This window comes from Podarcis gaigeae (assembly GCF_964106915.1).
Source record: "Podarcis gaigeae genome assembly, chromosome: 1".
NCBI classification, from domain to species: domain Eukaryota; kingdom Metazoa; phylum Chordata; class Lepidosauria; order Squamata; family Lacertidae; genus Podarcis; species Podarcis gaigeae.
The window spans coordinates 116,140,288-116,157,168 of record NC_139678.1 but is presented as its reverse complement, the minus strand read 5'-3'; the positions used below and the strand labels follow the sequence as shown (position 1 = coordinate 116,157,168).

The following is a 16,881-nucleotide window of genomic DNA, read 5'->3' as shown; positions in this document are numbered from 1 at the left end:
GCAAGAACCACAGCTGAGGAAAGAGAGTAGAAAACAGCTTGGTAGATGTCAGTCAGTGACTATTTTCTTTTCTTCTGCACGGGCCACTTTCAGCAGTATGTGGGAGATTCAGATCACAGATGTGCTCAGCCAAGGTTCTCTGATGGAGTCATTTGGAACATATCTATTTATTCAAAAAAGCAGTAAGGAATGGGAAGTGAGAAAATTGTGGGTTGATGACTTGATGAAGACATGACTGCCAATGGGTTGAAGACATGGCTCGGGATGGTGTTCAATTTTTGCATCCTAGATTGCCAGTGATTAGGGACGACTAATAGGCAATGAGATGAACCATTGGTGTACAGCACCAAAGCCGTTTTTCTTAAATACCCAGAACAGACCGATGTCCTAGGCTCATTGACCTGGTGATTTGAACAATAAGAGGTTCTGACCCAGTGCTTTAGCAAGCTGGTTAGGTGCGATGAAAGCCATGCCGGTTGACATTAAAGACGCTAGTCAATCAAAAACTTTTAGCAGAATCACACTTTCTGGAGCCTGAATTTGCCAGTTTGAAAGATTTTATCCCTCCATTTAGCCCCGTTTAGGCAGAGACAGATTAACAACACATTAAAGATACAGGCTTGAATCTTAAGATAAGCAAAGTTAAGGAAGTTTCTGGAAGGAAAGCTTACTGGCTGCTTCCTTCAAGCTTCTTTGAAAGGTTTGCTTTGCTGAGAGGATGGAGGAGAGGGAGATGGAAGACTTTCCTTCCATGAACTTTCTTAAATGAGCACATGTTCAGATCTAAATCAAGCTATCCCACTTGGTTTTTGCTTTTCAGCCTTGCTGCTGTAACTCGATGAGGCGACCGGCAAAGACAGCCAGTGTTCCAATGATGCAAACTAACATGAAGATGCCAAGCAGAAGGTGATCCACTACCATGGCAACAAACTTCCATTCTTCGGCAGCCTGAGGATGGGGGAAATAAAAAAAGACAAGAGGCAGTTAGAATGATCTTGGGCCTAGTCATTGTTTGCACTAGGGAGTTGGCACTTTTGAGCATTTATGCTTCTCTGTCTAGGAGGAAAAAATATGTTATTCTGTATGTTCTCTATTGCAGGAACAAACTTCAGTATGTAATGCATTCTAGTCAAAAACATGTCCTTGCATCATTGTGAGAATGACCTGAAACAGGAATTTGACTATCAAAAAATATGTGTGTGATTTGGTGTCATTTTAGTGCACATTACAGAGTATATGCTGCCCCCTGGCCGGAGCTTGATGCACCGTGAATTATTTCGATGAGTCATTTTGTTAGGCCTTGGGTCACAAGAGGGAGCCAAATACCATAAAGCAGTGTTTGTCCAAATTGCGGCTGAGTGGAAAAGGAGAAGAAACAACAAAAGGGACTCGTGGCAGCTTAGTTTGAGACAAACTGGCTTGTGATGGCATCTGCTTTCATGCCACAGGATTGATTCCTTCTTCCATTTCGAACAACAGATTAATACCGCTCCTGTTAGGGAGCCAGATATGTGAGAGAGGTTTCCGGCATCAAGGAACAGCGTTTTGGTTCCGTATCAGAAGCAGGTGTGTGTCATCATGGAGGCTATTCTGAGCCCAAGGACTCTGAGGACCCTTTGGCAGGCCTGAGCCAGGCCTCACCTTGCCAGAGATCAGTGCTTGCCTCACAACAATAGCCAGGAGATTAATAATGGTATCCCTTAAACCAGGGCTAGGAAAACTGTGGACTTGCCAGATGTTGTTGAACTCCACCTCCCAGCCACCCCGGCCAGCTCTCTCCACCTCAGAATCAATCCGTTGCTTGCCTGAATACAGTCTAGATTTCAATGGCACAGGTTCACTCATTTAAAACAGATTAAATGGTAAATCTGGACTATTTTAAAAGGATGCCATCACAAACCCAAATTTGCAGGAAGTGTGCACTGATTTAGGATTTCATCTTTAATCCTGAAACCACTCTTGCTTGCCCACATGTTCTTTCTTCCCCTCTGCACTTAGGAAGCACTTAGGTTTTAGGAAAAACCCCTCACATGCTGTTGATAACTCTTAGTTATCATTCTTTAACAGGTGCATTTGAGACATTACAGCCTGAAATGGGGAAGCTGTGGCTGGCCAGATGTTGTTGGACTACGACTCCCTTCATCCCTGATCATTGGCCAAGCTGACAGGGGCTGATGGTAGTTCTTGAAGTTTTGCAACATCTAGCAGGCCAAAGATTCCCATCTCCTAAAACAGAAGGAAAATGTCCTTACATTGTTGGATTCCTGGTCTGACTTCATTGTTTCAGCAATGTATTTGATGCCCTCAATAGCACTTTTCACATCTGGGTTTTTGGTGAGCGACGACTGGAAATTGACAGCAGCCGGACTTTGCTTCCCAGAGATTTCAGAAATATCAATGTCTTCAGTAAAAATCCTTTTCTCCTGCTTGTTTCTGGAAGGCCGTTTCATGGTTGAGAAGAACATGACGTTTGGAATCGTCTCGATAAAAATCTGAAAGAAGTTAATATTTGTTTTACAGTCAGTGTCTTTTTTTTTTTAATAATAATAAAAATAAGAATGAAAACAAGGGGCAAATATGTTCTGCATCTTGGCCTCAGAATAAAAAGGTTTCCATTCTGAGGTTTGGGCTTTCTTCTGCTTGTGATGCCTGAGGCCCCAGGAAGCTGTCTGAGTTTTTCAGGTGAACAGATCTTTAAGACTCATTTAAGTGAAACCACATACAGATGGATACTAACCCCAAGTAATGCACCGTTATCAAATCAGCATGTGAAGCTGGAACTCTGCTGACTTGATCAGTTTGGGATCCAGATGTTGTTTTTATTATTATCTTATCCGTATTGGGTGGGCCTCCACTGGCCCCAAAAGGACTTTCCTTCTTCACTCCTTCCCCTAGCCCTGCTGAGGCCTCCCAAAAAAGCACAGGCTGTTGCTGGATGCGGGAGTCAGTAGAAACTATGCATAACCAGATTGCCTTCGACTCACACTAGTGTGACCACCTCCCCTTTATTCATTTGTGAGCAGTGATGCTACCAGGACAGGACTATGAGGCAGATGTCACCTATTCAGCAAAACAGAGGTATAGCTTAGTTGCTTAGAACATGGTGCTGATAACAAGAAGGTTACAGGTTTGATCCCTGTAATAGACAGGGGGTTGGAATAGATGATCGTCAGGGTCCCTTCCAACTCTATGATTCTATAAAAACAAGGAGGCCCCAAAATTCACCAGGCCAGGCTTACTACATTTTTAAGTATGTCAAATAATACACATTCCCCCTCTAAAGACCCTGTTAAGGCCATTAAGTCCAGACTAAGCTAAATTTCTGTCCATGGAATTTTCTTGGCAGGGATACTGTAGCAGCTTGCCGGTTCCGGCTCCAGGTGGATCACATTTAGACAAAACTCTCCACTATGACCTGTCTGTCTTGGGTGGCCCTGCACATCATAGCTCATAGCTTCTAAAAGACGCCTGCTTATTGGGAGAAAAGTGATGACAAACCTAGACAGTATCTTAAAAAGCAGAGACATCACCTTGCTGACAAAGGTCCATATAGTTAAAGCTATGGTTTTCCCAGTAGTGATGTATGGAAGTGAGAGCTGGACCATAAAGAAGGCTGGTTGCCGAAAAATTGATGTTTTTGAATTATGGTGCTGGAGGAGACTCCTGAGAGTCCCATGGACTGCAAGAAGATCAAACCTATCCATTCTGAAGGAAATCAGCCCTGAGTGCTCACTGGAAGGACAGATCCAATACTTTGGCCACCTCATGAGAAGAGAAGACTCCCTGGAAAAGACCCTGATGTTGGGAAAGATGGAGGGCACAAGGAGAAGGGGACAACAGAGGACAAGATGGTTGGACAGTGTTCTCAAAGCTACGAACATGATTTTGACCAAACTGCGGGAGGCAGTGGAAGACAGGAGTGCCTGGCGTGCTCTGGTCTATGGGGTCACAAAGAGTCTGGCACGACTAAACTACTAAACAACAACATCAAGGCTAAATTAACTAACTGCACTAGTAAATTCCAGAAGGAAACGAAGTCTGAAATGTGGGGGAATGACTGGTTAAGTATTGCAGTCCATAAAGAAATATCAGTGTTTCTGTCAGCTTGCCCGTTTCTTTCTTTTCCTCCTTTTGGAAAACCTTCCCCAAAATCTTTAAGTTATAATGCATAAATAGGCAATGTTGTCATGCTCTAAATTTGCGGCTGTTTTTGTCCCAGAGCTGCTCCCTACGTTAATGGAACACACCCAGTACTAGTATTATGGGAGAGAAAGAGAATTTTCTCTCTTCTTTCTGTAAAGCACACATAATTTAGTTGGCACCCAGTTAGCTACTTATAGATCACCTGTTATACCAACCTTAAAGAAGTCATTTAGAGTGACTCTTTCCATTGAAAGAGCGAGAGACGATCTCTTCCCTCTTTTGCCTACCTTGCTCCTTATTTGAGTTTAGCAGTTTAGATATTCTAAACTTGTCTTTATAGTTGAAAAAGACAAGTTTAGAATATCTATCTGATCCATCTTGCACCCTTTCCCCCCTCATATTGAAAACTGAAATTAAACTGGTACCTTGGAGACATAAGACAGGGCCATGGGTGAATTAGGATTTGAACGCAGATCCAACACTTTGTTGATCTTTATCCTATAAAGCAGGGATGGCCCTTCAGATGTTGTTAGAGTACAACTCCCATCATCCACGACCCCTGTGGTCATGCTGGCTAGGGGCTGATGGGAGTTGGAGACTGGAGGGTCTCAGGTTCTCCCCATTTTTGCTATAATAAATGCCACCCGGTCCAAGGCAGCAAGCCCAGCCCAGCCTTTTCTCTTAACCCTGTGTTCTGTTCTGATCTTTGCAGCTGTTCCAGGGGACAGGTTTCTGACTATAGCTTAGGGTTGCTAAACGTCCGGAATTTTCAGGACATAGCCAGTATTCAGTCCCCTAAAGCAGCGTCCGGGCGAAAATCACTGAAATGTCCGGAAAAAACCCCATAGATATGGCAGCCCATGTTCAGATTTTCACTTTTTGAAACATGGCAACCCAACTATAGCTCCTCTCACCTTCCTCACCCACTGCGGCATTGTGTGAGTACTTGGAGATCGGTGGTGGGTATTGATCACAATGACAGTGATGATGATGGAAGCTATGACGAAGACCATAGTGAACAGCATGTATTTGCCAATCAAGGGCACTGCGCTAGAAGTGGAAGGGATCAGCTCCACAATGACCAGAAGAAACACCGTCAAAGAGAGCAGGACAGAAATGCTCAGAGTCATCTTCTCCCCTGTGACAAAGAGTAAACAAAGAACGTGATTTTTTAAAATAATATTTTTTTAAAAAAATTCTTAAACATATTAAACACTCAAACTCATTTTTTAGTATTATTTTATTTATAATTTTCAATTTATACATTTCAGTAATTTTATAATCATTTTAACTTTTCAAAACTTGACTCCTTCCCCTCTATTTCTGCAGTTCCTTAAATCTATTTTTTAAATATTTTCTGCATATCCAAATTAACTTAATTTGCTCATTTATTCATCTACTTTAAATATACGCTCTTAAAGAAACCTGCAGGTTATTACAATAATCCTGCATATGTCCTTATGTGTTTATACTCAAACTCATTTATAAGAAAATACAAAAACACAACTGGATAGAAAAAAGAAAGAGAGAAAAGAATAGCGAAAGAATAACGAAAAAAGACCCTTTATCACATTTATGTTGTGAATATCATATCGTTTACCCACACACAGCGAGGCAGATTCCCCCAGCTCTCATCTGGGTGCTTACTTACCCAGGCAGAGGGCCTTCTCGGTAGTGGCGCCCGCCCTGTGGAACACCCTCCCATCAGATGTCAAGGAGATAAACAACCACAGTGGTACCTCTGGTCATGAACTTAATTTGTTCCGGAGGTCCATTCTCATCCTGAAACTGATCTTAACATGAGGTTCCATTAGCAAAAGCGCTCCTCCCGCTCTGCTTCCACTCACATCCCAGAGCAAAGTTCGCATCTGGGAGCAACTACCATATTTTCTGCTTTATAAGACTCACTTTTTCCCTCCTAAAAAGTAAGGGGAAATGTGTGTGCGTCTTATGGAGCGAATGCAGGCTGCGCAGCTATCCCAGAAGCCAGAACAGCAAGAGGGATTGCTGCTTTCACTGCGCAGCGACCCCTCTTGCTGTTCTGGCTTCTGAAATTCAGATTTTTTTTTCTTGTTTTCCTCCTCCAAAAACTAGGTGCGTCTTGTGGTCTGGTGCATCTTATAGATAGAAAAATACGGTACTTCCAGGTTGGCGCAGCTCATAACCCAACGCGTGCGCAACCATAAACATTCGTATCCAGAGGTACCACTGCATCTGACTTTTAGAAGACATCTGAAGGCAGCCCTGTTTAGAGAAGTTTTCAATGTTTGATGTTTTATTGTGTTTTTAATATTTTGTTGGGAGCTGCTCAGAGTGGCTGGGGAAACCCAGTTAGATGGTCAGAGTATAAAATTATTATTATTATTATTATTATTATTATTATTATTAAATTATTTTTCTCCTAGTCTCCCACCCTGAGAGATCCTTCCTACCCTGCCTTTTTTGTAGGGACCTCCCACCTCCAACTGTCCCCTTCCTGTGTGTGCCCTCCTATATATATATCTGATGTGAATCAGATGGGATAAGAGGCAGAGAGAGGCTTTTGCAATGGCCGATAACAGATAAAACTACTTCTCCAACGGGGAAGCCAAATTAAGGGACAAGCTACCATATAATTTCCTAAGCCGCCATCAAAACAGATGAATAATCAAGGTAGGCCAGAAGAGGGCAGGTTGTTCCCCCTGGCTGTGAGTCACAGTACAGTTGTACCTCGGGTTAAGAACTTGCATCGTTCTGGAGGTCCATTCTTAACCTGAAACCGTTCTTAACCTGAGGTACCACTTTAGCTAATGGGGCCTCCCACTGCCGCCGCACGATTTCTGTTCTCATCCTGAAGCAAAGTTCTTAACCCGAGGTACTATTTCTGGGTTAGCAGAGTCTTTAACCTGACACATCTGTAACCTGAAGCGTCTGTAACCCAAGGTACCACTGTATCCCACATACCTGAATCTGTAGGCAGGTAAAACACTAATCCGGTTAGGAAAGAGAAGAGGAGGCAAGGGATGATGACATTGACGATGAAGTAGAGAGGCAACCGCTGCAACACAAAGTGATAGGTGATGTCCAGGTAAGGTGTGGTAGGGCAGCAGGCGTAGGTAACCCAGTGCTTCCAGCCTCGGTAATCTTTCATGACCCATTCTCCGCTGGGCATGAAGTTACTCAGATCTGGGCGGTCACTTTCCTGAGAGGAGAAAGAATGCCATTAACATAATATCTAAGGCCCGATGCTCCTTTACATTCAGGAAACATTCGGTTCCATTTAAATACTGTAAAACCAATATATCCTTTTGTTGTCAGGATAAAATAAACACTTAGCCTGTTTTTCTGAGGGGGCGAGAAGTTACAGGGACCCAGGGTTTACCAAGGTTTGGTTTCGTTTGCTAGGGTTATAGCATTTTTGCAATATGGTTATTTATTTGCAAATGTATAGGCTGAGCATAAAGGTAAAGGTAAAGGGACCCCTGACCATTAGGTCCACTCGTGACCGACTCTGGGGTTGTGGCGCTCATCTCGCTTTGCTGGCTGAGGGAGCCGACGTACAGCTTCTGGGTCATGTGGCCAGCATGACTAAGCCGCTTCTGGCGAACCAGAGCAGTGCACGGAAACACCATTTACCTTCCCGCTGGAGCGGTACCTATTTATCTACTTGCACTTTGACATGCTTTCGAACTGCTAGGTTGGCAGGAGCAGGGATCGAGCAACGGGAGCTCACCCCGTCGCGTGGATTCGAACCACCGACCTTCTGATCAGTCAGTCCTAGGCTCTGTGGTTTAACCCACAGCGCCACCCGCGTCCCTATTTGTGTATATACTGGCCATAGGTGGCAACTCCCTGGGGCTCTGGCTGTCCAAGCACCCACAGAATTCCTCATGAAGGGGCTACGTAAAGGTAAAGGTAAAGGTAAAGGGACCCCTGACCATTAGGTCCAGTAATGGCCGACTCTGAGGTTGTGGCACTCATCTTGCTTTATTGGCCGAGGGAGCTGGTGTACAGCTTCTGGGTCATGTGGCCAGCATGACTAAGCCGTTTCTGGCGAACCAGAGCAGCGCGTGCAAATGCCGTTTACCTTCCCACTGGAGCGGTACCTATTTATCTACTTGCACTTCTGAGTTGGCAGGACCAGGGACCGAGCAACGGAAGCTCACCCCGTCACTGCTTCCACATCCAATCTCCAGAAAGACAGTCCCTTAAATGGTTTCCAGAGCCTAAACTCTGCTCTTTGTGCCTTGGTCTAAAATGGCACTTCATACAATCTAAGCACATTGCTTCCCCACAGAATCCTGGGGGCCGTAGTGTACTCCTCATGGCGCTATAGCTCCCAGCACCCTTAACAAACTACAACCCCCAAGCTTCTCTGCGGAAGCCATGCGCTTTGAACACATGGTGTATAAAGCAGCTGGGAAAGAGGAACATCTGCCCTTCCCAAAATCTTTCAGTGATTTCCTACCCATTAAGCAAACTTAAGAAAAATGGAGAGACGGTTAGTTCCCATGGAAACACATCTCCAGGCTATTCACACTCTTTTGCCACATCTGTGGGCCGGCCAGGTATTTCCTCAGAGCAACTCACATGGTAGCCCCGCTGACAGAAACTGCATAAAAAACTGATAACAATATGTAATTTCCCCCTATGCACAGTGTTTAAAAGAACACTTGAAAAATAAAGAACTATGCAGCTTATATATCTATTTGCTCCAAAAAAAAATTTTTTTTTTAAAATTCCCTACCTAAATAAACTCCACACACCAAACAATATATCATGCAAATATATGAAGGTGTGTGTGTAGGGGGGATGCTACCCCTCCCCGGCAAAAAAGAAAAGAAGAAGAAAGTAAATAAATATTTAAAAGGTTAGAACTTTTCACAAGTAGCAAAGATGAATAAAAGCAGCTTGGCACAGATACCCAATGAGGTTTCGAAAGAGCTTTGTGTCTCATTCTATGACTCTAACAAGGCCTTAGGATTCTTGAATTGCAGGCCCCATCCCTCAATACAACAAAATGGCTGGAAGTGCAACAGCAGGGAACAGTCAGTTTGCAACCTAATGCCACAAACTGGCAGGACAACGGGGAGGAGGAAAAGGAGAAACAGGATTGCAGTGAAGGGTGTAGCCGGGACTGGGACACACCGGGGCAAGTTGGGGTTGGGAAGAAGAGGTTGGCGTAGGAAGGGCTCATAGGGTGAAAAAACCAGAGCAGCGGGACCCATCACCAGAGCCAGAGGGACATAGGGAGCAGTGGTGCTCCAGGAGGCTGAGGCAGACAAAGGCCCACAGCCCATCTCCCTAGCTGGCCAGGTGGGGCTCGCTAGCTCTAGGAGGAGGGGTGTGATTCCTCCCTTGGAGCAGGTGAGGGTCACCTGCCTCATCAGGCCCAGGTGCTGCAATCAGCCTGCAAAGTCCAACAGGGAAGCAGAGCTGAGGGCTGTGTCTCCTCAACTGCCCATGTTGATGGGCCTCAGCTTGGATGCTCTGGGATCTCTGAGGGAATTTGGACATGTGGATTGTCCCTTGACCGGAGACTTGCCGCCAGGTAAGCCACAGGTTTGGGGCACCGAAAGGTTAATTCTGTTAGTATTGAAGTCAGCTACCTAAGAGAGGTATGGGGTGGAGGTGTTTGCGTAGCAACCAGGGAGAGTGGTCTGACGGTTTGCTGAGGTAACACATGTGGAGTTCTGAGGGAGGGCTCCTCTGTATGCTTGGTTCGGCGTCTCTGTGCCATATACAAGGCAGACAAAAATGCCCTGTCCTTTTCTCCTCAGATTATGTGCTGCTTTTGTTCAGTGTCATCAGGATTTCTTTTCTCTCTGGGCTCTGTCTTCATTATTTAAGCGGCTTTGCCAATGAAGACAAATGACACCGAGGGAAGCTTCAAAAGCCCTTCAAGCGCAGGACTGTCCTCCAAAGTAGGAACACAGAGGAACTCTTTTCCAGCATAAGGGCCCCATTCCTCAATATCAAAACACAAAGGGCCTTTGGACCCTGGTCCTTGTCTCATATGCCCAGATGTTACCTACCGGAAAGATGGCGACCATTGTGCCATCGTATGTCCATGTTCCCAACTTCATACTACAGTTCTGCTCATCAAATGGAAAGTGGGTGACTATAATTTCACAGTAGCTTTTGAAAATGGCTGGAGGAGTCCAAGTGATGTGACCTGTATAGTCTAAGAGTACTTTGGTATCCTGGACGATAGCAAAATCTCCATCTGCACTGTAAAAGGAAATAAATGAATCCTATTCATTTCCACTAGCAAATGAGACACAGCAGCTACCAACAACTTTGGGAAGGCTGAGGGTTAATTTAACAGTGGAGTTCTATACAGTGGTACCTCAGGTTACATACGCTTCAGGTTACATACGCTTCAGGTTACATACTCCGCTCACCCAGAAATAGTGCTTCAGGTTAAAAACTTTGCTTCAGGTTGAGAACAGAAATCGTGCAGCGGCAGCAGCAGGAGGCCCCATTAGATAAAGTGGTGCTTCAGGTTAAGAACAGAAATCGTGCGGCGGCAGCAGCAGGAGGCCCCATTAGATAAAGTGGTGCTTCAGGTTAAGAACAGTTTCAGGTTAAGTATGGACCTCCGGAATGAATTAAGTACTTAACCCGAGGTACCACTGTACAGATATAATATGCAGTTTCCAGTGTTGAACGTGGGCTAACCCGGTCACACCAACCAAATGCAAAACTACTACTCCATATTGTGTTTTTTGTTTGATCTGAAATACAGCAAATGTCTTGCATCTGCTTGAAAACATGTTAGGGGGGGGGGGACAGAAGTCGGAGACAGTAACTTCCTGTCTGCCCTTTCCAGTTCTTTGGCAAATTTTTTTCATAGCACATAGGGTTTATATTTCACTTTTTCTTCCCAAATGAAGCCCAAAGCTTCAACAGCCAACACAAGAGCATGTCAACCCCCACCAGCAAAACAAAACTATCAGAATATTCAGTACAACAAAGCAAGTCAAATTGACACTCATGTCAAAACAATAAATCCATTCATCTGATAAAAATTTATTCAACTCCAATTGTCCACCATTTGGCCTTGGTGCGCCCATCTGATGTGCCCATACTAAGCTTAATTTGTACAGTGATGGGTCTCATCTCAGGGAGATGATCGTGACCACTGATGAGTAAACCTGAATATTCTTCTACCTCTGTGACCCAAATTTCTTCATTCTCACATGCAGTTGGAACCTAAGTCATCCCTCAAATGTGCCTGGATGACAGCTTCTGCACTTCCTGACCATTGAATATGCTGGCTGGGACTGATGGTGCCTTGAATCCGAAAACCTATGGAAAGTCACAAGTTCCTTAGCTTTGCCCTAGTGTTCCTCTTGCAGACCCTTATCTGCCAGCCCGTAAGTGCCCATGACAGCCATGGGTAGCATCAGGAATTATGCAAAACAAAGCAGCGCACAGAAATGCCGTTTACCTTCCCGCTGGAGCAGTACCTATTTATCTACCTGCACTTTGACATGCTTTTGAATTGCTAGGTTGGCAGGAGCAGGGACCGAGCAATGGGAGCTCAGCCCGTTGCAGTGATTGGCAAGCCCTAGGCTCTGTGGTTTAGACCACTTGGCTAAAGTTAGCTGGAGCTACTGGGGGGAAATGCTCTCATCGCAATTACGTAGTCACATACAGCACCTGGACTCATTTGCAGCCTTGCTATGTGACTGCTGAACAATTAACATGAAAGAACCTTACTTACTTGTTGTACAAAACCAAGTCTGGACGCCAGAGATCGCTTGAGGCAACGCGAATTTGTTTCACACCACCATAATCTTCTGGCTTCCATTTCAGGTTTACATCTTTCCATTGCTAGAAAATGAATTTAAGAGAGTTTAATAACAAACAAACACCCCAACAGCACTTTCCTCTAGTGTGGAATGTAAGCCTAAAACAGAGCACTTATTTTATGGAGTGAAAAAATTCTGCAACTTATTTTGCCCTGTGTTCATGGTAACTGGAATAATTACTTGAAACTAACATGGCCATTTCCTTTTTGAGAACGAATATCTGTATGTACCTGTTATCAGCAATTCTCTGGCCACATTCACCATACATTTAAGGTGCTATGATACCACTTTAACTAGTCATGTCTTCTCTCTAAGAATTTTGGGAGCTGTTGTTTGTTAAGGGTGCTGAGAGTTTTTAAAAGACGCCTACCCCACCCCCCCGAGCTAGAATTCCCAGAGTGCTGTAACAATAAATCCTTCTTCACAGGGAACTTTGGGAACTGCAGGGAGTTCTGTGAGGGAAATGTGTGTGTCTCTTAACAACACTCTCAGCACTCCTGAACTACAGCTCCCAGAATTATTTGGGGGAAGTCATGACTGGTTAATGTGGCGTCATAGTGCCTTAAATGCATGATGTGAAAGTGGTGGCCTCTATAGTTAAAATCAGTGCAGTTCTGAAAGGTTAAGTCTGCCATCTTGATTCAAAATGGCATCCAATTTCATCCCAAAATAGATGAAAACCTGTCCCCATCGTGCAAAATTGGCTTAAGACGTCTTACGAGGTGTCCAAATGCATAGTGAACAAACAGACAAGCTTGTTAAATGTGCAGTAGATTAATGAAAAGGGTGACAAAGAATTACCTGTTTTAGACGCACGTTGGTTGCTACAATCTGATTCACTTCATCCTTAAGAGAGCAAAACACTAAGATTAAGGGGAGAGATCTTAGCAGGCAAAATGTACAGTAAGACTTACTGGTAAATAGCTATCTGCTACTATTCCTGACTTTTCCACCCTATTCCTTTCTTCCCACTATCAAAATGTAGATTGTAAATGCCTGCTTTGTTTTAGTCTGCATACATGTCGTACTCTTAAATCATGCTACTGTCCCTGAATAATTCCGGGAGCTGTTTGTAAAGGGTGCTTGGAAGTGTAGCTCTGTGACAGAAAAACTACAGTTCCCAGAATTATTTCCGCGAAGCCATGTGCTTTAAATGTGCTTTCATTGTACACTGATGGCACTGTATAAGGGCACTTTATTGTGGACTCAATGCTGCAGAAATACCCTACAGGAATGTTAAATTTGTTTTTGTTTTTTTTAATTTGCATTTTATTTATTTGTTAACATTCTTATATTACATCAGTAAACGTTGTCATATTACATTACAGGACTCACTATAATATAATTTCCAACATGTATACAAAAATTATATACAAATTTTATATACCTCGAAAGAAAATGAAACAAAAAAAAAAGAACAAAGAGAAAAAACAAAAACAATTTCCTCCCAAAATCATATACATACCAACACACTAGACTTCCTGTCTTTCCCATTGTATATTCCTTTTTTACAAATGAATGTACTCTTATTATTGTATATTTCTTTACATATTATCTAATACATTCCTATATCAATATGTGCTCTTAGTTTTATTTCTCAACTCGGTCTCACTCCAACGTCAAACAAATGCTAGCATAGATAGCGAACCTTTACTGTATTTTTGAACATATGTTTTATATCTATCCCACTTTCCCATAAATTCTTGTTTTGAATTGCCTCTCAGGGTATTTGTTAACTGCGCCATTTCAGCAAATTCTTGTAGCTTGTTGGGGGGTTATATTTTGATGAGGATAATGTTGAGTAGACATCATGGAAAGCTTTCAATGGTTAGCCAAGTTGTCTGTCGGTTAGACCTGCACACATTTCCACTTGATAACTTTGGGACATCTTTATTGGACAAAATCCAAAGTTACTTGAACTTAATTCTCATTGAAATCAATTGAACAGGCTAGGTATTATTTAAGTCACATTGATATCAAAGGGACTAAGTTCAACTGATTTAGCCCAGATCCAACCCTACATCAAAACACATACACACAATCTCCTGCCTGGTTAAAGGGGTGCACCATTTTAGTTGGTTAAACTGTTTATAACCGACTAATCAATTAAACATTACACCCTTCAAATAATTAAAACTGCTGCTTATTACTACTACAACTAACAATAATAATGGAATAATTGAAATTTGTACTATACCACATTGATCAACTGGATAAGCTGTAGTCCAACGGTAACGTTAACACTTTCACGGTGGTTGCTTACTGGACGAATAACTTTGTTATAATGCTCGAATAAATCGGCAACCAGACGAGTTTCATGATCAGAACCCAGGACCAGAACAACTGCAGGACAATATAGAGCACGACTTGTTAATTTGGTGTTGCAAAATTACTATTATTTCATCCTATTCCTGTAAAAGAGTCGAGAAAAGCATTAATGGGTCCAGAAAGTCTGATAAAAGTTGGGCAAATCTGCTGGCAAAGCCTGGGTTTACCTTCTTTTGTGACCAAAATTGCTGGCTAAATGACTAATAGATGCATTGTGAATAGCTAGGAAAAAGCTGGAAACTTCTGTACTGTTGTGTTCTAAATGGGAACATACCTTTTGCCATAAAGTAAACCTGCATTCTGAGATAGTTTTGAAGTAGGGAGACTGAGAAAACTGCAGAAGGAGGGGTGAGCTGAATTTTGAGGCTTTCTATCTGGGGACGTAGAGATGCCACTCTCTGGAGAAATAGATGTTCAGTGTTAAAGTTTTTAAGCTTCCTCCTCCACCTATGCCCAATTCACATCTTATCTGACTATATAATAAAATTGTAAGGTGTCGTCGCTCTGTTTTTATTGTCTGTTTTCCAAGGTTCCAAAGGCAGGTTGCTCTGTGAAAACAGTGTGCTAATGGCAGGGGGGTGCAGAAGTGAGCAAAGGCAGCTTAATACAACAGGTGTAGTCCTCTGGTGGCAGGCCAGAGGGAAAATGAAGGAATTGGGGAGGGGCAAGTGAAGGGGGCATTTGAAGAAATAAGAGGGAAGGAGGTGTGTGTGACAGTTTTAGGCTGTTAGTGATGTTGGAGGGAGAAAGTTGAAGAGGAGGAGGACTTGAAGAGGGGACAGGTTGTGGGGCTGGAGTTAAAGGGGCCATTTGCAGTGATGTGGAGGAGCAAGAGGATACACTGGGAGGAAAGAAGGGGAATAATGGTCAGAGGAAGTTTGTTTCTGTGGTATTTGGTTTAAGAAGGCTTAAAGAAGTAAATCCAACTTCTTAAACCACTGTTTTGCTTTTTTGTTTGGTTTGCTTTACAAATGTTGTGGAACGTTGATGATTAGAAGAAGATGGTGCTATGGTCGTACAAAGACACAGCCCAATCTTATGCATGTTTACTCCATGACAAATCCCATCAAATTTAGTGAGGATTACTCGCAGTTAAGTGTGCATTGGGCAGAAGCTGCAGTTTACCACAAGACCTTTGGTGGAACGTCTACATCTTTTTTTGAATGAACTAGAATCCCGAGGAGTTTCACCATTCATAAGTTGTTTGTGCTATTTAAAAAGGGACATGGAGGATCCTATTTATGACTGCAAATGCTGCTCTTAAAGAATGCAGATGTCTGTATCTCAGAAAACAAACCATCTCCTATTTCTTCTGCAGACCGGAAAGGTCTAACATTTCAGAGGGTACGTTTAAGACCCATTAACAGTCTTTTGGCAACACATGGAGCTGTCAATCAGTTCTGCTTCCATATCAAACTTCTGTACAAATAGAGGAAAAACATTCACCATATTATATTATACATTTACCGTATTTATTTCATGTCCCCACATACATTTTAAAAACATCATATTTATTCTTCTTTTTGTTATTTATTATTTAGTGTTTTTTTGTTTTATTTTTTTCCACTGAAGCTTATTGTTAGTTTTACCCTTCATATTTCATTCTTTTCTGGTTGCAGTTTGGCGTTGGGGAAAAGATCTCCAACATATATATAAAACTGCGTTCAGCTAAAGCTCATCATAAAGCTATAGGAAGAATCTTATCTTTGTAAACACATGCTCTCTCCATCTATAACACACACACACACACACACACACACACACACACACACACTGCAACGAGGCAGAAGCCACACCAAAATTATACTGCTGGTTGAAATGATTTACCTGGTCCAAGGAGCAGGAAGATTGGTAGACCGCAGACGTCCATCCCTTTCCCTCTTGTATATAAACACTGGGACTTCCAGAGAGTTCAAGATCTGTTACTGAGTAAAGCTTCGCCGCTTCCAACTAGGGCGTTTAGGAAATGTGACCACGGAGTTATTGTTTCACGGCACCTGCTTATGGGGATGGCAGCTGGAAGCCGGCAGAACTGTTTGGAAATGGGAACAGGGTCTATTTTTGCCGAGCGCAAGTCCCCATGGCTCACAGTGAGGATTCTTTTTGTCTAAGTTACACATTCCATTGTCATGTGTGTATGTATAGCAACTAGCAACCCAGGTTGAAGACCATTTGTTCCAATCCATGGAAGAAAATGAGGCACATTCTAAAGAAACTAGACTTTGTGTCAGATTGAGACCCTGAGGCCAGCTTATACCTATTATATTTCCATAGGTTGGGAGCTAGTACATTTTCTCCCCCATTCAATACAACATTCATCATCAGAAGCAGAACAATCACCGGCCTTTTGGGCTAAGTTCAAGGGTAGAAGCAGAGCAATCAGTTTCTTTCTCTGCAATTTTCTCCAACCCTGCTGCTAAGGTGGAGTTGGCCAAATGGGTTGCTTTTGAGAGCTTCTGTTACATAAGCTTTCTAGCAGTGATTAGTTCCCCCCTGAAACAAAAACAGGAAAGTTGTGATAGCACAAACGCTCAGTGCACTAAAGGCTTTTTCTTCTTATAGTTATATCTAGGGGTTTTGCTCTTTTGCTTTCAAAAAGACATTCAGAGTGTTT

General features: G+C 43.0%; 1 protein-coding gene and 1 long non-coding RNA gene across 2 annotated transcripts in view; one reads left to right on the top strand and one right to left on the bottom strand.

Moving 5' to 3' along the window:
* The window catches only part of LOC310833255, a 199,036-nt gene that overhangs the window by 42,772 nt on the left and 139,383 nt on the right, over nucleotides 1-16,881 (top strand). The window lies entirely within an intron of this gene.
* CHRNA1 (cholinergic receptor nicotinic alpha 1 subunit) lies at nucleotides 152-16,342 on the bottom strand. The gene is made up of 9 exons (XM_083711678.1): nucleotides 16,095-16,342; nucleotides 14,137-14,282; nucleotides 12,741-12,785; nucleotides 11,852-11,961; nucleotides 10,158-10,353; nucleotides 7,087-7,324; nucleotides 5,058-5,281; nucleotides 2,253-2,492; nucleotides 152-948 (listed from the first exon to the last, which is right to left on the bottom strand). The coding sequence occupies exons 1-9, from the start codon at nucleotides 16,135-16,137 to the stop codon at nucleotides 817-819; spliced, it is 1,374 nt and encodes a 457-aa protein (XP_083567804.1). The 5' UTR covers nucleotides 16,138-16,342; the 3' UTR covers nucleotides 152-816.

Bases quoted from the DNA above. Each gene is read 5' to 3' on its own strand.
- CHRNA1 (XM_083711678.1), bottom strand. From the start codon at position 16,137: ATGGACGTCTGCGGTCTACCAATCTTCCTGCTCCTTGGACCAG. The intron at 11,962-12,740 runs GTAATTCTTTGT...TTCATTTTCTAG, and splicing joins CCAACGTGCGTCTAAAACAG to CAATGGAAAGATGTAAACCT. The intron at 10,354-11,851 runs GTAAGTAAGGTT...TTCCTTTTACAG, and splicing joins GACTTGGTTTTGTACAACAA to TGCAGATGGAGATTTTGCTA.